At 37.5% G+C, this 24,010-nt stretch overlaps 1 protein-coding gene across 1 annotated transcript in view; it reads left to right on the forward strand.

The window, feature by feature from the left end:
• The window catches only part of Gad2 (glutamate decarboxylase 2), a 75,645-nt gene that overhangs the window by 21,876 nt on the left and 29,759 nt on the right, over positions 1 to 24,010 (forward strand). Inside the window, exons 8-11 of the mRNA XM_026401189.2 lie at positions 1,086 to 1,165; positions 19,952 to 20,006; positions 21,403 to 21,519; positions 22,821 to 22,885. Coding sequence (XP_026256974.1) covers positions 1,086 to 1,165; positions 19,952 to 20,006; positions 21,403 to 21,519; positions 22,821 to 22,885 — 317 coding nt within the window. The remainder of the gene's footprint in view (positions 1 to 1,085; positions 1,166 to 19,951; positions 20,007 to 21,402; positions 21,520 to 22,820; positions 22,886 to 24,010) is intronic.

Genomic DNA, 24,010 nt, shown 5'->3' on the forward strand with positions numbered 1-24,010 from the left:
TATTATCAAAAAATAGAAAATCAGCAGACACAGTGGCATATTCCTATAGTTCGGCTACTCTGGAGTCTGACGCAGAGTCCAAGGAGTTTGAGATCAACCTGTGCAACACAGCAAGACCCTGCCTCAATAAAATAAAACAAAAAGACATTACAAATGTTGGTGAGGATGTGGGAATATGGGAGCCTTTGTGTGTTGCTGGTAGAAATGTAAAAGGGTGTATGTAGTAGTTGTGAAATGTAGCATCGTAGTTCTTCAAAAAATTAAAAACAGAATGGTCCAGCAGTTCTACTTCTGGGTATCCACTCAAAACAATTGAAAGTAGAGTCTCAAAGAAATATTTGTGTGCCCATGTTTCTAACAGCATTATTCACAAAAGCAAGAATGTGGAAGTAACCCAACTGCCTAGAAATGGAAGAATGTTTAAATAAAATATGGTTTATACACACGTGTAATATTATTCAGTCTTAAAAAAAGGACATTCTGGCACATGCTACTGCACTGATGGACCTTTACAACATTATGCTAGGTGAAATAAACCAATCAAAAAAAGTCAAATATTGATTGATTTGACTTATGTCAGGTATCTAGAGTAGTCAAATTCACACAGACAGGATATAGAATGATGGTGGCCAGGGCTTGGGATGAGAGAAAGAGAAATGGTTGTTTGGTGAGTACAGTTTTAGTTTTCCAAGATGGAAAGAGTTCTGGGGATGGATGGTGGTAGTGGTTGTACAACAATCTAAAAAGACTTAAGGCCCCTGGAATGGCATAACTAAAAAGTGGCAAAGATGAATTATGTGCCATTATATATGATGTATCAAGGTGCATTCTACTGTATGTAGAACTAATTAAAACAAATTTAAATTTAAAAAAAAATGGCTAAGATGGTATTTAAGTTATATATATTTAAGTTTTGCATATTTCACCACCATATTTTAAAAGGGGGCAAGTGAAGGATGCCACCATTTTTTAGCAGCTCATTTTGGAGAAATGAAAGGACACCAAGAAAAAGATTTTAAAAACCAGCAGTGGGAATGGATCTTGGCCATGTATGAAACTAATTACAAATTTACTTTTTTTTACAGAGTCATTTTTCTCTCAAGAAGGGAGCCGCAGCCTTAGGAATTGGAACAGACAGCGTGATTCTGATTAAATGTGATGAGAGGTGAGCATGAATCTGCAACCCTTGTAGGTTGGCAATTTGCAAATCCACACAAATACCCCTTGGTGTGCACACGGGTGATGACTACCAGGCAGGAAACCTGCTGTCACCCAGCCACTGACCTTCACTGTTTGTTTTCACATGGGCTCCTGCTTGGAGTCCACAGATGCTGTGCCTCTCTACCACACTCTTGACTCAATCAGAAACTTTGGTAAATCAATCAAAATATTCTTTACCAAGATGGTGCAGAAGGACATTTATCACCTGGGTGCTTTAGCGACAACTGGTAATTGGAACACTGATGTATAAGGGATCATCACTTGAGGCACCGTGGCCTGTGTAAACTTGTGGGAGTGATTACAGACGGGGGACAGTTTAGTGAGCAAGAAGTAAATAATGTTAGTTGTGGCTGACTCAGCAACTTTGTGCTGGGATCAAAGAGCTCTCTTGCAGGAAAATCCCTGTCTTAATTGTCACCCAAATTCCAGAGGTACATGGGTATTAGGTGTGGTGCTTTGCAGGATAGCTTTAAAGGCATTTTCAGAATATCTGTGTAAAATATTACCTGTCAATAAGCCTGAGAAACTGACAAAAATTAGATTCAGTTTCTAAAGGATTCAGTAAGAACTTTGACTAAATGAAAAGAAAGCTACTCAATTAACCATTTATTTATTCATCTATATGTATCAGAAAGCTGTGTACAAATTTCCCAGCGTGACACCAGGTTCTAGAAAAGCACAAGGCACATCTCAGTTCCCTGACAGCATGTCATCTAGGTGGGGAGATGTCAGTAGCATCAGAAGGTGATAATTGTATGGTTCAGTCTTGTGACACAGAGTACATAGTCGCATGTCGAGAAGACATCGAAAGCTTCATGCAGCACGGGGAAAGCTTCATGCAGCATGGGGGACTTGCTGAGTTTTTCAAATTAGCAATGAGTTGAATGGGTAGTGGGAAAGGCAGAAGCAATCGCAAAAGGTTGAGTAGCAGAGGCAAAGCCTCAGAAGAAATAGGAACAAGCACCTGGGGGGCTCAAGGAGGGGGCCTGACCAGAGGCAGGTGGAAGAGGACAATCATGGCAGATGCAGTTTACCACGTGGGACTTTAAAAGCTCTAAAAACCCAGCAGATTAGTCACTACATCTACCCCTTGGTGGTGAGATTAAAGAGGATCGGCACTTTCTTGCTTACACTTTTATGTATTGGCTGATTTTGTTTGATCAATAGCTCTGAACACATTGTTTTTATAATCAGGTAAAACCAAAAAAGATGTATTTTTCCTTTAGGGGAGGAGGAGCTAAATTTATCATTTGATCTTTATAGACCTGGAAGCAAGGTTGAAAGCATTTTTATCCAAGTAGAATGTGAATGAAGCCCCCCTTCAGGAAGCAAGGAAGGGGAAGGGTCTCTGATCATTAGACCCGTAAAAGACATAAACAATAAGAGAGGCATGAAGTTATAAAGGATTGGTATGAAGCAAACCCATCTTGAAGAAATAATTCCTATCTTTTGTTTTGTTGGTGGTACTAGGAATTGAACCCAGGAGTGCTCTACCACTGAGCTACATCCCTACCCTCTTTTTAAAAATTTATTTGTTTCTTATTTTTATTTTGAGACAGGTTCTCACCAGGTTGCTAAGGCGCATCTGGAACTTACAATCCTCCTGCCTTACCCTCTTAAAAAAAAAAATTGAAAATAATAGGAAAAAATAGTTTTGCCACCCCAAGATCATTACTAATACCATTATGGCATCTAAACCTTTGAATCTCCTTTTTCAAACTTACAAGTCCATTCTTTCTTTTCTTTTTATATATTTGTGATCATGTTTCTTTTTTCTAACTATACAGGATAACATAAATATTTTCCCACCTCATTACAAACACAAACACACTTAACTATATAATGTCAGAAGGTATCAGAGTGTTGTACAGAGTTGGGTCTGGAGCTGGACGGTTTGATTTCAAGTCTCAACTACAGCAGTAACTTGGGCAAGTGCCTCTATGTGCGTCAGTTTCTTTATCTGAACAAAGGAAAAAGGTCATGGCATCTGCTTCATAGGATTGTTACAATGACAAACATAAAATGCAGAAAGAATGGGGTAAGCGCAAAATATCAATCTGCTACTGTGTATGTTCTTATTTCTGAAATTACAATTATAAATAACCTTTCTATCCATCAGTGAGAATCCTTTGTTCCAAGATTTCTCTATTTGGACTATTTCTTCATTATAAATACTAGCTTAAATTATATGGATGCTTTTAAGGAAGGGGGATTTATAATACCAATTGCCTTTCAAAAGCCTTCACCCATTTATCCCCCTAACAGTATTGTACCTGAGTAGGTTGGGGGAGGAAATGAGAGCTGATTAATATCTACATTCACTCTTTAATTCTACATTGTTAATTCACATGCTTTGTTTTGTATGAGGTTAAGACAAAGATCCTGAGTGTGTGTGGTTGGCAGTGAAGAAGACCCTGGACAGGCATTTGCAGTCACCACTCCAGTCAGAATCAGTTAAGACACCGGGCAGCCATTTTGTTTTTGTTTCCCTGGGGGACAGACATGCAGTTTGGATGGCTCAAGCTGTCAAGCTGTCCCCCTGTGCTTCTTTTCCCTCAGCCTAGAAAGTTCTTCTAGGCTCTCCTCAAACACAAACCTGGACTTGCTATCTGGGGCCTTCTTTTCTTGTATTCACTCTTTCCGACTCTGCATGTTAGTCTGAAGGTGGGGAGACGGGTATTATCTTGTTATTCCATAGAAGGTTCACAACTGAAGGGGAACAGTCTGTGCCTTTCTAGTGGCACACACAAAGCCACACATGATGGAAGATCCCGGAAGAAATCTCCCTTCGTTAGCAGTCACAGGGGCTTACTTCAGTGACTCTCTTCTTCAAAGAGAAACACAGTTGTCAGTTAAGATGAAAAAAGAAAAATGTATATTAAATCCTCCTTTGTTTGGCCTAGGTTCTTTCAGAGCTGAAAATCAAAAAGCACTTTAATTTTATTATATATATATATATATATACATATATATATTTCAATAAGTAGAATGAGATATGGTAAAACAAGACTTCTGTTCAACATGACTTACATTTCAATGTGAAGGACTGTTTTCTAAAAATGACCTATTAAATTCAAAAGGGGGAAATGTGTAAAGTAAATCCTGGATTTCATAAATCCTGGTCTAGGAGTTTTCTTTCCCTGTTAGCAAAAATATTGAATATTCACAGGGACAGGATTAATAAATTTTTACTCTAATGTCACTGGGTCCAATATTTGTAAAATTTGAATTAGTAGAATCCAAATCAATGATGTCCTGATGGAGAAGAAGAGTGAATTAATGTTTAGAGGAAAGAAAACTGAGTGATATTTTGAGAACTGGATTAGACCACTGAGGAAAAAGATGTTTCCCAAAGATTCACTCAGAGGAGAAGAAAGGAACTCTCTATCATATGGATGATAATTTGAAAGAATATGAAATTCCTGTATGATAGCAGCAGGATTCCTTTGGCTCTAGGCAGTGTCCTTGGATGGAGCCCAGACAGACAAGATGGACATAGTCACAGACACAATGAAACTTAGTCTACTGTGAAACAAGCAATAACACTTGAGGAAAATAATCATTGTGGAAGGAGAAGTTACTGATATTCATTAATTCTACATCTAGAGGATCATGAGAGTTAGCCAGATGAAGAAGAAAGGAAAGAATGTTCCAGGAAGAGTCACAGCACATTGGAAACTGAGAGAAGGGGTGGAGTGGTGGAGTGGGAGGGTGGCGGGGGGAAGCAAGCATATTTGGCTTGTTCAAAGAACAGGAACAAGTGCTGGGAAGGTGTGGTCAGGATGTCCTTGTCATGAAAGGCCTTCTGAGCCATAGCGAGCTGTTTAACTTTTGGTTAGAAGACATGGGACATCTCTTAAGGGTTTTCAGCAGGAGGGCAACATTGAAGTTTCTTGTTAGAGCATTTTTAAATGCAGAGTGGCATGTGGGTTAGAGACTGCCAGTCGGTGGCTATTGTAGAGATAAGAATGGGAGATGGTGGATGGTGGGCTGACTGGGTGTAGAACAGAGGAGATGGAGTGCTGGGTAGCGGGAAGTGTTGACTGAGTGGTGCACAGGTTGAGCGAGGAGTCAAGGGTGAATGCCAGGCTTCTGGCTTGGCAGCTAAGTCCATGCAGGGCTGTTCTCTAAGTCACCCTGGCCTGCGTGGCATATTCAGATGTGCAAGATATTGAGTTTGAAGAGCTTATTAGATATTCAAGCAAGAGGGGGAAATAGGCACTTGGAAATATGAGCCTAGTGCTCAGGACATAAATGGAAGAACTCTGAGGTGCCTCCATGTTTCAGGGACAGGTAGAGTAAGAAGAAACAGCCAGAGTTGTCAGAGAAGATTCAGGAACCAGGTCCAGAAGGGTTATGAGAATATTTCTTTAGGAAATGAGAATATTTCTGTGGTGAATTGTCAGATGTTACCACTAGGTGAAATGAGAGCCACCAACTGCCCACTGCCTTTCCTTATAAGGAGGAGTCTGGTGAAGTGGGCAAGAGTCATTTCAACAGAAGGATGAAGGCAGTTTGCAGTGGGTTGATGGGTGAGAGGTAGATGAGGAAAGAGGGAGACAACACAGGGTAGGTTCCCTGGAAATTGAGCTGTGAAGGAGAGGACAGGGCAGAAGCTGGAGGGGAGCATTCAATCTAGGTTTTGCTGATTCTTGGTTGTCCATTGTCATGGGTAGCACAGGTGGTAAAAAGGAATGTTCAATCCAAAAGGGTTTTGGGTTTTATTGTGGTCTTGTTTATTTGTTTTCATTTAATAAATAGGTAAGTATTTATTGAACATTTACTATATGTACAGTGATAGGCCCCATGGAAAATACAAACATTAAAGAAACTCAATCTTTTTTTTCTTAAAGATGTTGTAAATATAATTTAGAAATGATATGTAACAATAAAAAGACAATTCAGTTGAAGTTGATAAATTGGTGAATAGTAGACCATAATATCAATAATGATTTATTTTTACAATTTTCATATTTTAATTATATAGATTTATGGGGTATGGTGTTATACTTTGATACGTGTATACAGTGTATCAATGGTTTTCTTGTCTTAAGCAGAAGGTTAAGGTCTTTGTCACTGTAAGGTGAAGGACATGCTAGAGAGGAAATATAAATTATGTGAAAAATGGGGGTGAAGTAGACAGGTATCTTATTGAGTAATTTATCCTTTTAAAAAATATTGATGTGTACTTGTGTTTATGGAGGAATAGATAATAATTGAATGGGAGAAATTAGAAATTAGATGTAGTGTTCTATAGCACAGTGGAGTTCTTTATTCTTTTTTTTAACTTTCACAATTGTTAATATTTATTTTTTGTAGTTGTAGTTGGACACAATAACTTTATTTTATTTATTTATATGTGGTGCTGAGGATCAAACCCAGGGCCTCGAACGTGTGAGGCGAGAGCTCTACTGCTGAGCCATAACCCCAGCCCCGAATTCCATATTATTTTGGCTAAAATTGTGTAGGATCTTCATCTGAGGAGCTTATTCTGAAATTATCTCACATCATAAAACTGGAAGGGAAACAGGGAGGAGGCAACAGGAGTTGTATGAGGAGGACAGGCCCTGCCTTAGACTGCAAAAACATTCGCTAACAGACTTCTAACCAGATCCCCCTTAGAGTTGGAAAGGTTCTTAGACGTTAACTCATCTGACCTTTTTTTTTATTTTGAATTTTTAAAATAATTTCAAACATAAAAATTGCAATAGTAACAAGAATTCCTATATTCCCTATACCCCAGATTCACCAACTTTAAACATTCAGACACATTTACTTTTTCCCTCTCTTCTTTGCCATGTGTCTGTGATTCAGTATTCCATATTGAATATAATAAATATTACATTATAATTACATTATACATATATACATACCTATATTTTTCTGAACCATCTGAGAATTCCTTTCAGGCATCATGTCCCATTACCCCTTAACACATTAATATGTATTTACTAGAACAAGGATGTTCACTTACACAATCACAGGCAAATTAGCAGAATCAGGAAATTTGACACCAACACTGCTAACATTAAATCTACATACCTTATTCAAATTTCATCAATTGTTCCAATAACATTCTTCAGAGCATTTTTGTTGTTGTTATTTTTTCCCACATATGTCCTTCAGTTGTCTCCTTAGTTTCCTTTAATCTGGAGCATTTCCTCACCTTCCTTTGACATTGATATTTTTGGAGAGCGTAGACCATTTATGTTGTGGTTAGTTTGAATTGGCTGATACTTCCTCATGGCTAGACTCCCATGATGCACCTGGGCAGGACTTCCAGAGAGCTGATGCCTGTCTTTCTCCTTCCTGTGCATCTCCTCGGGAGATTTGTCCCTTTATCAGTAACCTTCGCTTTGACTGTTTGGTTAAGATGCTGCCTGCCAGGTTTCCCCACTATAAAATGTCTATTATTTCCTCTACAGCTAAGAAGTGTCTTGTAGCAGAGTCCTTGGGACTGTAAATATCCTGTTCTCCTGAAACATTCACCCATAGTTTAGCATCTATTCATGATTCTTGTCTGAATTATAGTTATGATGATTACAAAATAGTGATTTTCTAACTCCATCATTTCTTCCTATTTATTAGTTCCTGCATTCCACTGTGGGGAAGGCCTATCCCTTTTTTCATGTATGTGGGCTTGTTCTTTCTCATTTATTATCAATGTGGACTCACAGGGGACTCGTGGGTACTTTTAGAATTCATTCTCTCTTACACTCTCTCTTGCTCTCTGCTCTCTCTTCCATTTCTCCATCTTTTTCTCCTCCCTTCAGGATTCCCTTTACATTATCTGAAGTGCTAATAATTTGCTGGAACCTTACAGAAAACAAATCTAACAAAAACATATGCTATCTGGTTGGCATAGGACTAGAAGAGTCATTGGCTATCCTATCTCCTACTATAAAAATTCTGTTGTTTTAATTAATGCTTTTACACCACAAATTAACTACTTGTGTTTTGTGTACATTTTAGTCTTTTTAAAAAAAAAATCACTAGCTTTATAAATCACAATTCGATTACATTTCTCTATATTTGATAATTATCACATTTATCATATAATTGATTTAGACTATTCAAAATATAAATAGTCTACAGTCATTATACTCTTTTTATTAAATTAGCTAAATTGTGGCCGGTGCCTGAAGGTAGTTAGGGATGCTCATTCACTCTTTCAGGTCCCTGGGGAGCTGTGGAGAGCCCTGCAATAGAATAGGCTTTGAAGAGACACCAAATCAATTATTATCAAACAGTGTGTGGGGGAGCTGTCTGAGTGTCAGATTTCCTAAGAGTTTAGATGCAGAGAACTTGGGCACTAGTGGTGTGTGTGCTTCATTAAACCTCTGTGAGAACAGATTTAAAATAACAATAGCTGGTACTCATAGTGTTTTTCATATGCAAGGCACAGTCCAAGGCACTTTATACAAATGAACTAATGCATTTCATTGGAGACACAACAGAGTTATTCCCTTACATTTATTTATCTGGTGCTAACATAGTTTATGAAGGGTTTCCATATATGCAACAATTTTAAGCAGTATGGCAAGTTTTCCTTTCTCCATTTGACTCAACACCTCACAGGTGCCATGTCCAAGATCACAATGCTTGTTCACTGGGAGGACTGAGACTCAGAAGAGAACTAGCATTCGCCAGCTAAACATGCCTCCCCTCTTTACAATTTTAAAAATTGTGGCAAAATACACATAGCAAAGAATTTACCATTTTAACTATCTATAAGTGTACATTTCAGGGGTGCTAAGTACTCTCACATAGTTGTACAACCATCACCATGACGGTTTAATCACTCTTTAATCTTTTAATCTTGCAAAACTGAAACTCTCTGCCCATTAAATAATAACGCCCATCACTCCCTCTTCCCAGCCCCTGGCAACCGCCATTATGCTTTCTGTCTTGATGGATTTAGCTACTCTAGTATCTCACTCATATAATCAAGATATTTGGCTTCTTGTGACTGCCGTATTACACTTAGTATAATAGTTTATCATATTGTAATATGTCAGAATTTCTTCCTTTTTAAAACTGAAGAATATTCCCTTGTATATGTTCATACCACATTTGTTGATTCATCCATCCATCCATGAACATTTTGGCTGTTGTGAAGAATGCTGCTAAGAACGTGGGTGTACAATTACCTCTTCAAGACTCAACTTCACTTATTTTGGGTGATGCCTAGCAGGGGAATTGTTGGGTCATATGATAATTCTATTTTTAACTTTTTAAGGAATCCCCATATTGCTTTTCACAAATGCTGTACTTATCCTGTTGAAAGTGTCTTTTGGTGCACAGAAGTTTTTAATTTTTGTGAAGTCCAATTTGGCTTTTCTTTTCTTTCTTGTCTTGCCTTGGTATCATAATCAAGAAATCATTGGCAAATCCAATGTCATGAAAGTTTTCTCCTCCTATATTTTCTTCTATATTTTACATTCCCACCAGCAGAGCACAGAAGGCCAGTTTCTGCACATCCTCACCAATGCTTTTTGTTTGTAAGTAGCCATTCTAATAGGTGAGATCCTATTGACCTAACAACTAGTGATGATGGGCATCTTTTCACGTGCATATTCACCATCTGTTCATCTTCATTGGAAAATACGTGTATTTAAGTCCTTTGCTTATTTTTGAATTGGGCTGTTTTGTTATTCTTGTTGTTAGTTTTAGGAGTTATCTGTGTATATTCTGGGTATTAATTGTTTATCAGATAGATGATTTTTTTGTAAATATTTTCTCCCAGTTTGTGGGTTACCTTCTTATCCTGTTGACAGTGTCTTTTGGTGCACAGAAGTTTTTAATTTTGATAATAACCATCCTAACACTGTGAAGCTATATCTTATTATGGTTTTAATTTGCATTTCCCTAATGATTAAGTGATATTGAACACCTTTTCATATACTTACCTGATGGCCATGTCCCTGTCTTCTTTGAAAAATGTCAATTCAGATTCTTTGCCCATTTTTCAATCAATTAAAATTGAAAGATCAATTTTTCAATCAAATTACGTGGGGGGGGTCTTTGCTATATAGTTGCTTGAATTCTTTTTATATTTTGGGTATTAACCTCTTATCTAACATTTGTTTGCAAATATATTTTCCTGTTCCATAGATTGCTTTTTTCCTTTTCTTAACTGTTTCCTTTGCTGTGCAGGAATTTTTAGTTCGACATAGTCTCATTTGTTTTTTGCTTTTTATTATCTGTAGTTTTAGTGTCACATTAAAAAAAAAAATCATTGCCAAGACCAATGCCCCTGTTTTCTTCTAGGAGTTATATAGTTTTAGGTCTTATATTTATGTGTCTTCAATCCATGTCAAGTTAATTTTTGTGTGTAGGGCAAAATAAGGACCCAATTTCATTGTTTTGCTGCAGATACCCAGTTTTCCAAGCATTATTTATTTAAGAGACTGTACTTACCCCATTGTGCATTGTTACAACCTTCGAGGCAATTAGTTGACCACTTATGCATGGATTTATCTCTGGACTTTCTATTTTGTTCTGTTGGTTTGTGTGTGTTTACAACAGTCTCATATTTTTTATTACTATAGCTTTGAAATTTAATTTGAAATCAGGGAATGTGATATATCTAGTTTTGTTCTTCTTTCTCTGAATTTCTATAGCTATTCTCAATTTTTGTGTTTCCACATAATTTTTTGAATCATTTCTCTATTTCTGTGGGGAAAAAAACATTGGAATTTTAATAGGGACTTCATTGAATCCATAGAATGCTTTGAGGAATATGGAAATTTTGACAATATTGATTTTTCCAATTCATAAACCCAGGATATCTTTCCATTATTTGTGTTAATTTTTTTTCCTTCTTAAGTTTCTTCAATTTCTTTTGCCAATGTTTTATAGCTTTCATTGCACATATCTTTTACTTCCTTTGTTAAATTTTCTCCTAAGTATTTAATTATCTTCAATGCTCTTATAAATGAAATTGTTTTCTTATTTTTTTGGACAGTTCACCTTAGAATATAGTTATGCAGCTGATTTTTATGTGCTGATTTTTGTATCTTGCAACTTTATATAGTTTGTTTATTAGTTCAAAATGACTTTTTGGTGGAGTCTGTAGGATTTTCTATATATCACATCACAGCTTCTGAAAACAGAGATAACTTTTTCCAGTCTGTTTTGGATATCTTTTGTTTATTTTTCTTGTCTAATCTAATCTGGCTAAGACTTCCTATAACGTGCCTGGTAAATGTGCCAAGAGATGGCATCCTTGACTTGCTCCTCACCTTAGAGGAACAGCTTTCAGTGTTTCACCATTGAATGTGGTGTGTTTGAGGGCTTGTCATATATGGCCTGATTGCACTGAGGTAGATTCCCTCCACACCTAATTTGTTGAGAGTTTATCATGAAGGGCTATTGAATCTTGTCAAGCGCTTTTCTACATCTCTTGAAATGATCATATGGATTTTTTTCCTTTTCTTTTCTCAATACTAGGGATTGAACCGAGGGACACTCTGTCACTGAGCTACATCCTCAACCCTTTTGAAATTATTATTTCAAGACAGGGTTCTGCTAAATTGCCAAGGCTGGCCTTGAACCCTCAATCCTCCTGCCTGAGTCTCCCAGGTAGCTGGATTATAGGCATGCATCATGGCACCCAGCTGATCATATAGTTTTTATCTTCTATGTTGTTAATATAGTGTATCACATTTACTGATTCAAATGTGTTGATTTATCTTTATATCCCAAGGATAAATCCCAGGTGGTTAGTGTTTATGATCCTTCTAAAAGTGCTGTTGACTTAATCTGGTAATCTTTGAAGATTTTAACTTTGGTATCCTTCAAAGATATCAGCCTATAATTTTCTTTTCTTGTAATGCCCTTTTTCTGGCTTTGTTATCAGAATAATTCTGGTCTTGTGGAATAAGTTTGAAAGTTTTCCTTCCTCTTCAATTCTATGTAAGAATTTGGGAAGCATTGTTATTAGTCCTTCTTTAAGTGTTTGTGTGTTTGATAAAGCTCACCAGAGAAGCAATTAGATCCTGGGTTTTTTTTTTTTTTTAATGGAAGATTTTTGGCTGCTGATTTAATTTCCTTACTAGTTAATGTTTGAATTTTCTATTCCTTTAAGAAGAACATTCTTATTCCTAAATTTAATGGAAATGGATCTAGGATTTTTCATTAAATATGATGTTTTTAAAAAAATATTTCTTTTTGTTGTAGTTGAACACAAGACCTTTATTTTATTTATTTGTTTTTATGTGGTGTTGAGGATCAAACCCAGGGCCTCCCACATGCTTGGCAAGCGCTCTACTGCTGAGCCACAACCCCAGCTCCTAGATATGATTTTAATTTTGGATTTGAAATGGATGTTCCTCACTGTGTCAAAGAAGTGCCCCTTTTTCTTTATTCACCAAAAATTGTTTCTTCTTTTTCTATTTTCACGTTTCCTCTCTCCTGTTCTTCTCTCCTCCCTTTCTCCTCTTCTGAAATAGATGATGACTTTCTTAAAATGCCTTTTATTCATCAATTGAAAGGACACTATAATTTTCTCACTTTGGTCATAATTTTCTCACTTTGGTCTACCAGTTGGATGACTTGTGCTAAAAAGGTTTTATTTGCATTCTTGTCCTATGCTAATATTTAATTTCCTTCTGAATTATATTTTCTAATATTAAGTTCAGGATCTTTTGTAGCTGTATTTGTAAAATACACTTGTATGCTTTTCTGGGATATATTTAACACATTTTTGTTTCAGAAAGTGAATTCTTCGCTTCCCCTTGTCTTCTCTATGAGTTTAAAACACATTATTTGCTAATAGTATACTGATTAAAGTTCTCCAGCAAAACATAGGAGCCTGATATTTTTGTTGAGGAGTGGAGTAGATTTCAGGGAACTTTCTTTCTAGTTATTTCTTGGAAATTAATTTTTTTCAAATTTTCTATATTGTTTCATCAATTCTTATTATTTACATTTTCTTGGGGGGAAAATATGTATAACCTCAAAAAATAAGTTAACATAAATAGTTACACATAGTTCTTTGATAGTATTCAAATATATTTATTGGATGAGTAGATATAGAAAATGTGATACACACACACACACACACATACATACACTCTATACATACAGACACACACACACAATAGAATTTTGTTCAACCACAAAGAAAAATAAAATTATGTCATTTGCAGGAAAATGGATGGAACTAGAGACCATCGTGTTAAGCGAAATAAGTGAAACTCAGAACGTTAAGGGTGATATGCTTGCTCTCATATGTGAAAACTAGAGAGGAAAAAGGAAAAGATGGAAGGGGTCTATCTCATGACAATCAAAGGCAAATCAGTAGAGTAAAGGGACTAAGAAGTGGGAGTCAGGGAAGGAGGAGGAAAGTCCTGGGTGGTGATATTGGCCAAATTATATAGTTATGTTGTGTGAATGTAAAATATATAACAATGCATCCCATCATTATGTACAAATAGAATGCACCGATAAAAATGTGGGGAAAATATGTTTATCAATAACCTCCTTTCTCATTTCAAATACTGCATTTTCTTTCTTTTTTATTATACTAATCAGATATTTATGTATCTATTGGTCATTTCAATGTGACACTTTTATTTTTATTTTTAATTTATTTTTTATTGGTTCATTTTAGTTTAATAATGACAGTAGATTCCATTTTGATATAATTGTACAAGCATGAATATATCTTATTCTAATAGGACCCCTTTTTGTGGATGTACATGATGGTGAGATTTACTGTGGTGTCTTCAAATATTCATAGGAAAGTTATGTCAGATTCATTCCACCATCTTTCCTCGATGTCACAGTTTTTAAGTTTTAAATTAAGTCAACTTTAAGTTTTCTAATTCATTGAAAAATTTATTCTTTCTTTCTACCTACATTTTTTCTTCTATGATCTTTGTATTGGTGCATTATAGTTGTATATAATGGTAGGATTCATTGTTACACATGCCTACATGCACACAATAAACAACACAATTTGGCCAATATCATTCCCCAGTATTTCCGCTTTTACTTCTGTCTACATTGTTTGGTATTGTTTCTCAAGCTTCTTGAATTAAATATTTCATTATTTTTTTCTGTTTATTTTTAAAAAAATATTTAGGACTGTACATTGTTCTCTGAGAATGATTCCGTATCCTTCCCATATTTTTATATGTAGTATTGTCATGTCACTACCTTTTAATGTTCTGTAATTGCCATTTTTATTTTCTCCTGACCTCAAAATTTCTATATAATAGCCAAAATGATTTCTTGCATGGCAAATTGAAACTTTTGTCATGACCCTTCTCTCTATAGACACTTTCAGGGAAGAGGGATGGTAGTTTGGGAAGAGGTATGAGGTGGTCAGCGCTCCTTGCCCACACCGACACTATCCTTCACTACTGACTTCCTTACCAGATCTCATTCTAGTCCTCAGTGTCAGCAAATGGGAAGTTTCATGTGAAAAGGAGCATGGTTCCTTCCCACATCGTGGCTGGGGTCCCTAGGTGCTCATACTGGGATCCTTGTGTAGTGACAGTGGTGTGTATTAATAAGTGCTTTTGGATAAAGTCAACAAAAAGGACACATTTTACAGAATTACACAAAATAACAACAACAAAAAAATCCTACTCCCATAATCTGACCATGTGTGAACTGAACCCGTTGTCCGTATTGGAAAACAAATCTCAAAGGGAAAAATATAGTTAATCATTATAGTTCATTTTTCCCCAAAATCAAAGTATATATCAAAGGGATGAAGAAATTCTACACTTTAGAAGTATGATAAAATTCTCTACAAAGAGGTTGGCTTTTGTAATGCTAATACTTCTTAAATGATCTCTTTTGATTTCTGTTTGTTCATTTCTCTTAGGGACCTTTCCTAAGACAGGCTGCCCATGTTAGTGACAGTCGTGCAAAGACACAAGCAACCCTTTTCCCCAGGGAAATACTCTGATCACTTTACCACTGTTCTGCGCTTCATCATCAATAATCTTTCCCTCAGTCAGTCTGTGCGATTTCTCTAGTGACCAGGCAGTCCGATCAGTTCAAAAATTCACGTGGGTCTTGAATTCCCCTTCCCATCTACATATTGCAATCATGTAAGGATCATGGATTTGCTTAGTATTGACTAATTCAAAAACAAAACAAAAGCCAGTAGATTTTCTCTTATTCCTGTGGCATTTGGGTGCTGCACTGGAAAGAACATCATCAAAGGATGATAAAATACTATGTTTTGGAGTGAAGTTATATGTCTTTCTTATTTACTAGCCAGTGTCGATAGCAGTAAGAGTCAAGGTCAAGGAACTATTCAATTCAGGGAACTTTCAGGAAACCAAATGGGAAATTTTCATAAATCACTGCAGTTCTAGAGCTGAACTTGAAAAGTTTCATGTTAAGTCAATACTGTTATGTAGGGCTAGGAACCTGAATTTTGATATCAGACAGCTGTAGATTTGAAATCTGCCTCCTACTAGCTTTATGATATTCTGGCATCTACATGATTCTTGTACTACTACTGAGAATATCTAATCTGTGCTTATCATTTCCAAGAGTGTGATACTCAGGGTTTTATGGTGTTTATACTTACTCTCATTTAATCCTCATACAAACCTCATGAAGAAAGAAGCTAATTCTTCTAGTACATTTAGTTGGCATTGATTCTGGGGCAGGTATTCAGTTATTTCAACTCCATATTCTAAGCTTTTAGTCACATTCAGCTGCCTTTCTGAACATCTGTCTCCCTATCGACAAGGTAAGTACAATAAAAAACTTTCTTGTAAGTTTATCAGGAGAATGAGGGATCACGTAGTAAGGCATAGCTTCTAAGACTGGTTATTCACCAACTCTGTTGGTGATGCCACTATTAGTAGTGATTTAAGACTTGGTCAGTGTCTGGTAGGAAGCATTCGCCATCTTTTCTTCTTTGAACACTATGCTATGAACCGAATCAAACTCTACTAACTTAGGAAAGTCTGGTAGAATTTCAATGGTTTGGGCAGGGTCAGCCAATGGGATCCTGCCTGGAAGTACACACACTCCGGTAATGTACTTGTAGATAAGATAGTCATTTCTTTCCTTTGGAGCCACAGGAACACAGACATGGGTCTGAACCCACAGTCCACAGTGTAATCTTTTTCTTCCCACAAAGAGAAGATCTTTCTCTCTGGTAGTTCTACAAGGCATGCTGCCTGGGATTTTGCCAGACAACATTTTAAAGTTATCTGGCCCAATAGCATCAAATGACTTTTTAAAAGATACTGGTAACCAAGAATCCCAATGCAAATATGGGCCTCTGGTCACATCCAAAGCAACAGCATCACTTTGGTGGCAATCCCTTCCTAAGCACAACAACTAACTGAGGCCAGTGTTAGAAAGCACCAGTGACTGTTACCTGTGAGCTTAAAGGCTGGATGTGTAAATGTTCAAGATACGCATTTATGCTATAGAAATACTTTCAGACCAGACATAGTAGGTACAGCACGGTCCTCCAAGCCTCCCATGCACCAAAGGAAAAGCCAGGACTGGACAGACAGCTTCTAATCCTTACATGAGCCTGCTGGTTGTCACCCAATGTTCTCTCACCCCACAATATACGGGCAGGCAGAGAACGTGCAATGCTACATCTGGAGCGCCTTCTGCTTGCTGCCCTGCAGCCATAATGGCTCCAGACCCTGGGTCATATGAAAAATACTTAACTAGTATATTACACAATTATTTAAATATGTCCCAGGCTAAAATTTCCATTTCTAAATAGTATTTCTCAACATGCAAACGTGGATCTCCCTACATCAGAGTCACCTGAGTGCTTGTCAGAAATGCAGATTCCTAAGCATATCTGTCTATTTATCAGTTTATTGTCTCCCTTTTGAGCATGTAAGAAGACCCTTGGAGTAGAAACTGGTCTGTTTATCCTAATACACCAGATTCTAAAACTTGTCAGCTCATAGTAAGCGTTCAATAAACAAAGTAACTCCACAAGCCTACACTGACCTGCTGAATTAAAATCCCAGGAACGGAGTCCAGAATCTGCACCTTAGACAAGTATTTATTTGATTGTTGTGTATACTAAGTTGCAGGAACCAGTGTTCCAAAGTAGTTCAGTTAATCCTAAGATCAAGAAAGAAAAGGCATTATTTTCAGAGGCCCCCCCCCCATATTCACTGTCTGGTCAGATATTAAGGTATAATAAACATTTTAATATCCTGGGGCTAAACTTTTCCTTCTAGTCTATACCTGAGACAAATGTCTGTCTACCCTCTGCCTTATGCCAGGCTCTAGGTTTCTCAGGGACAAGACACAAATGGGCTTGGAAGACAGAATGTCTAGGAAAGACTAGGGCCACTCCCACCTCTCTCCACTAAGCCAGAGGCAAACACTCAGTTGATTATTGAACAAGCTCCCTCCCCCTGCCCAAAGCTCACTGATAGAAAATGAAACACACTCTGTGTTCATTCCTGTTTCCAGACAAGCTTGGATGACACCTCTCATTCACCAAAATCAGATACTGTCTTATCCTGAAGGAATCCAATCTTTCCACAAGGCCCCTTCAAGTTTATTATGGAAGCTTGGCGTTTTATGTCTAGTTCCAGCCCATCTTTAACCATCAGCAACTTGTCTTGGGTAGGTGACTTGACTTTGACAGTCACTGCACCTCTCAACCCATTTCTTGTTTGGAAAAAAATGAGGTTTGACTAGTATCATGTCTGGAGCCTCTTCCAATTCAGGTGTTCTCTAACCTCTGGCTTCTCAGTGATACTTCACTGCCTTACAGTTAACAAAATGATCTGATGGGATTTGATGAGAAAATAATGATTGTCAAGCTTGTCTACTCAAATTTCTCCAAGCTTCTGGCAAACTAGGTAAATTTCAAGATTTGTAAAACAATTTCTAAGAATGCTTCTCTCGAGTTCCATGTTTACTTATGAAATTACTATGACAGTACTAATGTGCTCAGAACTGTTTGTAAAGGATTGATATAATGCCCAAATTTCCTCTGAAATGTGAACAGAGTTCACAATGTTCATAGCAGGACCAGAACATCACCTGGTCTTGGAAAGGTTGAATGTCACTGCTTGGCACAGTTTGCCCCCCCCCCAGCTGTGAAGGATAGCAAAAATATAGGGAGCAAGACACCCTCCCTCTTCTCCCAAGTCTCCTGGGAATTCCTCAAAGGTGGGCCGCTCTGAATCTGAGCCCTTCCCTTTGCACCAAATGTATCTGTAATGCCCTTTGTCTGATTCCAGCCCAACAAACTAATCACTACTAACTCGTCCATTACCATTGCCCAGGTAATTACATGTGAATTGCTTTGCTTTGGAAAACAATTTCACCTAAATCAATGATTCTCAGTGCTTTGAGGTTTATTGCCTGCTTTATATTCTAATTATTTTGTCACACCTCCTTTATTAGTCTGAAATAAAAATGGTACACAATATACCTACTCGATACTCACTGTATAATGCCCAAATTATTTTTAAAAATGAAGAAAAGTAGCTGGGAACAGTGGCTCACACCAGGAATCCCAGCAGCAGGAGGACCAGGAGTTCAAAGCCAGCCTCAACAATTTAGCAAGGCCCTAAGCAACTTAGTGAGCCCTGTCTCTAAATAAAATATAGAAAAGGTCTGGGGATGTGCTTCAATGGCGAAATACCCCAGGGTTCAATCCCTGATACCAAAAGAAAAAAAAAATGGAGAAGTAATTTGTAATAAAATAACATATTTCAATATGTTAAAGCTTAGGCAAGACAACACCATAAGATGTAATAAAGTCGCCCAGTACACCTTATTTTTCCAAATTCTTTATGATCCTGATATGAAAATCTTAGTAACCTTAGTGACTGTTTCACTGCCTGAAGCACCTTGTAACTACTCTGGTTTTTGTTTGTTATTTTCTTCTACTTGTAGTCTTGAAGTAGGAATGGCACACTACGTACAAACAATCTGGACAATTGAAGCTAACATTTATTGAATGCTTACCATATGCCACGTCCTTTTAAATCATTTCGCATTTGTTAACTTATTTAATTCTCGTAACTCGCTGTTATTTTCCAGGGATATTTGGCAAAGAAAATTAAGAAATTTTAGTGTAAGTTCACACTCCCAGCCATTTCTAGCTTTCTAGAAATCATCTCCAATTATCATAAAAATCAGCCAAGCTCTATCTATGTTTCTATCATAGAAAAGAAACATTTGGGGAATGAAATGATGTTCCTTGTTCCAATGCCATTTTACAGTTTGAGCCCAGGAGTCGCTGGCCTATTTTTTGCTTTTAGCCCTGGGAATCTACTTAGAGGGCTTTTGGACTTAATATTTTCATATGAATGTTTCAGAATGGATTCTTCTTGGCATTTTATCTTTATATGAATTGCAGATCCATTCACTAGACATTTTGGAATAAAAATTTTCTTTGTACACTCTCCATTCATTGCCAAATGCTTGCTCTGAATCAGACTTGTTTTAAGTGAATTAAGAGGATGAGTTAGAAAGCAGAGTAGGGGGACCCCATGACCATTTTACCAAGAACAACACAGCATGGTCAGGAGTCTCCCACATGTGCTAAGAAATTGTACTCTGACGTCACTCAGGAAAGTAAATGTGTTTTGTTTTCTTGGAAACTGCCAAGGAATTGTTTTAACTGAGCATTGTAATCAACAATATAGGGCTCAATTTTACCCTCATGTGGCTGCTTACATCATTGTCATGAAAGTAAATTATTCTAAACAAACCTATAATATATATATATATTTTTTTTTTCTTTCAGAGGGAAAATGATCCCATCTGATCTTGAAAGAAGAATCCTTGAAGCAAAACAGAAAGTAAGTTTTTGCAGAGATCTTTATCTAGCCCGTAACAAATCGAGGATCCAAATTTGTAATGAGGAGATCTCATTTATCTTTTATTTTTAAAACGGGATCCAATCCCAAACTCCCAGCTTTAATGAGAATCTGGAATTCTGCATCCAGCCTGTGTCTCTGAGTTATGTATAGGCTCTGCTTTAGAGAAACTTAAGTTCCTGAATAAAATATTTGCACAGAAATATTGTCAGAGTTCCCAAAGCTTTTGTCTCCCTGTGTGTCGAGGGTTGGCATTAAGCAGACACACATTTGGAAGATCATCTTCACAAGTAGGAAGCAGCAGAATGCATTTTCCTGCCCTCAGCACATGCCTAGATGATTGGTGCTCCATATATCTCATTTTACTGGCAACCATTTAGAAGTCTTTTTAGAAGTTAACAAGTTCTGAAGAATCACCACAAAGCTCTGGAAAGTCATCCCCTCCCTGGATTGGTTTGTAAGTCAGAGAGTTTGGTTTTAGAATTCTCTGTTTAATATTTGGTTTTAGAATTCTCTGTCAATATAATCTATGGTTCCTGGTTCGGTACAATATTTGTGCATTTTATTATTAAGAACTCAGAAATAATTATTTTCCGTATACTTTTCTCCCTACAACCTGATTTTTGCACCAGAATATTTCCAGTCACATAAACCATAAAATTAAACCTTTGCTGCCACCTAAAGACCGATTCTGTAACATCATGTTCTATAAATCAACAGGACACAGTCATAGGATGAGTGACTAGACTGATCCTATTTGTGGCATTCTTCCCCGGATGCCTTCAGCCACAGCCTATTATTTCCATCAATTTTCATTTAGCCATGGCCAGACAGACTGAGGGATACTTAGATGGATGAAAGCCCTGGCTTATTGTTTAGCTCCATGTGAACCATCCCTTCTGAAAGGCTCCACATAAATTATTGGAGCATTTTCCAAATAGCATTTTCCAAACAGGCTAGTCAGGGTTCCTTCTCTTCCTTCTGCCTGCTCATGCTGGGAGATGTATTAAGTTCAAAGACCCCCACGGTACAAAAGGAAGACTAGAAAATTAGCAAAGAGAGTAAAGGGAGCCAGAAAGTCCACCTGGAGCACACAAATGTCTTGTGGACACCACTCACAACCTTGGGTTCCACTTAGCCTCTTTGAGGAACAGAATGTCTGTTTTCACAAGACAATGGTCAGGACCAGCAGAATGACCTGGATTCTGTGGAGTGGACATTGATTTGTACCAAGCTTCAGGGGGGTGATAACCCTTCTGAGGGTTTCAAAGGGGCAAAGGAGTATGAGAGGGGATGGGGTTCCATTGATTTTAAATCAGCTTTTAGAAGAAACCTTGAACCCCTAATTACATTATTTGGGGCTCTCTCATTTGTGTAGGGATATGTTCCTTTCCTTGTGAGTGCCACAGCTGGAACCACTGTGTATGGAGCATTCGATCCCCTCTTGGCGGTTGCTGACATTTGCAAAAAGTATAAGATTTGGATGCACGTGGATGTAAGTATCCCTCAGGGACTGGCCAGTAAAATGTCCTTGCACATTTTTCATCTGGGTCTCATGGAATATAATTTCTTTTTTTTTTAACTTATGCAGCTTTGTTTTCAGAATAGTGGTATTTAAGCTTTTCACAGTTTCACAGGCAAATTAACACACAACTGATATGTCATACAGAATTTGCTCAAATAGTTGTCTACATTCTCAATCTCAGATTGCTAATCCAATTTTAAATATCTCAAATAAATCTTGTGTATCATTCCCCCCCAAAAAAAAATTTGCTCAAGCAGCCTGAGGTGATTCTGTTTTAAATTTCCCAACACGAAGATATTCTTATTTCTATGGTCAGTGCTCAAACTGATCACGGTTCTCAATTCTTTGAGCCATATGCCTTGGAGGAACATATCCTGCTCAGTCAGGTGCATGCAGCTCTTCCTTCCTTAAAAGAATAAAAAGGTAAAAAAAATTCATTTATATAGGAAATTCAGAGAATAAATGACTTTGGCCCAAGTTAAATATTTGTATATTTGGGGAGGAAAGCAAGTTTGACAACTTAATAGGAAATACAGATTATCAGATTTCTAGTCTCTCAGCTTGGTCAACCAAGAAGCTGAATTATATTTGAGATGTTTTGATTCCAGATTTAATCACACACAAAAAATAATGGAAGCATACCACCTTTTTCAAATAAAAAAAAAAGAGTCAAGTTTTAGAAGGATGAATTGAAGGGATTTAAGTTTAGATCCTTTTTACTCAAAGGCTGGCTTGAAGATCAGCTGTTATCTGCAAATTGTTTGCTAATAATCCATGGTGAGGTAAAGAGAGTGCCAAACCATCACTAATAACAAACCACCACAAACTAATCACAATGTTTAGTTTCCTTGTCTTGTTTTCATTGTAAACTCTCTCAATAAAGGAAGCTGTAAGTTGATATATATTCTGGTGCAAGATCCTTATGCTGCTATGGGTCTGGGATCATTTTGGCTTGCCACTTTAACTGTAGTAATGGGTGACCTTAGTGATTCTCAGTGATAGTAATGAGGTTGGGGGAAGGATCTATCTCCTTCTCATGTAAACTGAACTGTGCCTCAAAATTTGGCTTCTTATACCCACATAAGTGTAGGAAAAAATCTGAGACCTTAGGATGTTTCTCTAACTCAAACTTTAATGGTCTGCTCCCTTCATTTGCCTGGGGTCAAGCAGATCATTTTCATACTATGAGACTCTTCATCTGTAAGATACCAAACTATAGACATCTAGGTAATTAAAAACGGCTACTTTTTCCTTTGTCTGATCCTTTTCAGGCAGCTTGGGGAGGGGGATTACTGATGTCCCGGAAACATAAGTGGAAGCTGAGCGGCGTGGAGAGGTACGTGCATTTTCTCTTGTTAACAACATAAAGCATTGAAAGATAAATGTGAAAAGCAAATGCATTGCATTTTCAGTATCTTTAGGATGTAGCTGAGCCCCCTCTGCTCCATTCTCATGTGCCTTGCCTTGTGTGAATCACATTCAGGAATACTATGTGTAAGCTACAAAAATAAATAAAATGAAATCCCATATCGAGTGACCTCAATAGAACAGTTCTCAGGCATAAAAATTCTTACTTGGGCTCCATTCTTGAGATCTCTGAACCAACTACCAGTATCATTTAAAATCTTCAAGTAGTCCATATTTTCCTAGGAAGGAAGAGGTTCTATAGCTTTCAAGTTCCTTAAACAGATAACATGCACTGCTTTCCAGAAGGCTGTAAATAAATTTTTCACACCAAATAAGCACCTTGGAAGTTATCAATGTTGAAAGTTCAGATTTGGAATTAAATATAGTCAGTTAACTTAAAGTGAGGCATGCTCAAGATAACCTCATGTCATGGCTTCGTCCCATAGTAACCCTTTTCTTGCATAGTTCTGATTGATGCTGGAAAGTAGCTCTTATTTAGAGACTAAGCAGTAGACCATTGAGAAAAGCTGAAAAACACAAAGGAGGTCATATCTGATTATCATGAAGCAAATTCAGGTCCAAAGGGGGGGAATGCAGAATGTAAGCTACAGCCGCAGGCTCTGGTTCTGGACCATGTGCAAAGGGAGTAGAGTTTTCCCATCACGACATGGCCAGTCAGCCAGGTCAACCACAGTTGTGAGCTCTGACACTCTCTCTGACACTGAGAAAGGCTGAATTCATTAGAGGCTGCCAAATGCCCACCATGCCCTGCCAAGTAGCCAGATGCTACCCAGGAAAAGGTTCACACTGGCTCTGCCCCCAGACATTTTGGCACAATTTCTGTTCCAGGGCAAGGAGAAAGGCTGATGAAGTTTTAGAGCATCTGTCAACATTGGTCATACAGGGCACGCAGGCCAGAGAGAATGTGTGGAGTGTGCTGTGTGACACCCAGGCCAGAGGGAATGTGCAGAGTGTGTTGTGTGTCAGGCAGACCTATCATGTGCAGAGAACTCAATGTGGAGATGGACGTGTATTCCCTGCTAAATTAGTAGAA

This window comes from Urocitellus parryii, chromosome 9, assembly GCF_045843805.1.
Source record: "Urocitellus parryii isolate mUroPar1 chromosome 9, mUroPar1.hap1, whole genome shotgun sequence".
Taxonomy (NCBI): domain Eukaryota; kingdom Metazoa; phylum Chordata; class Mammalia; order Rodentia; family Sciuridae; genus Urocitellus; species Urocitellus parryii.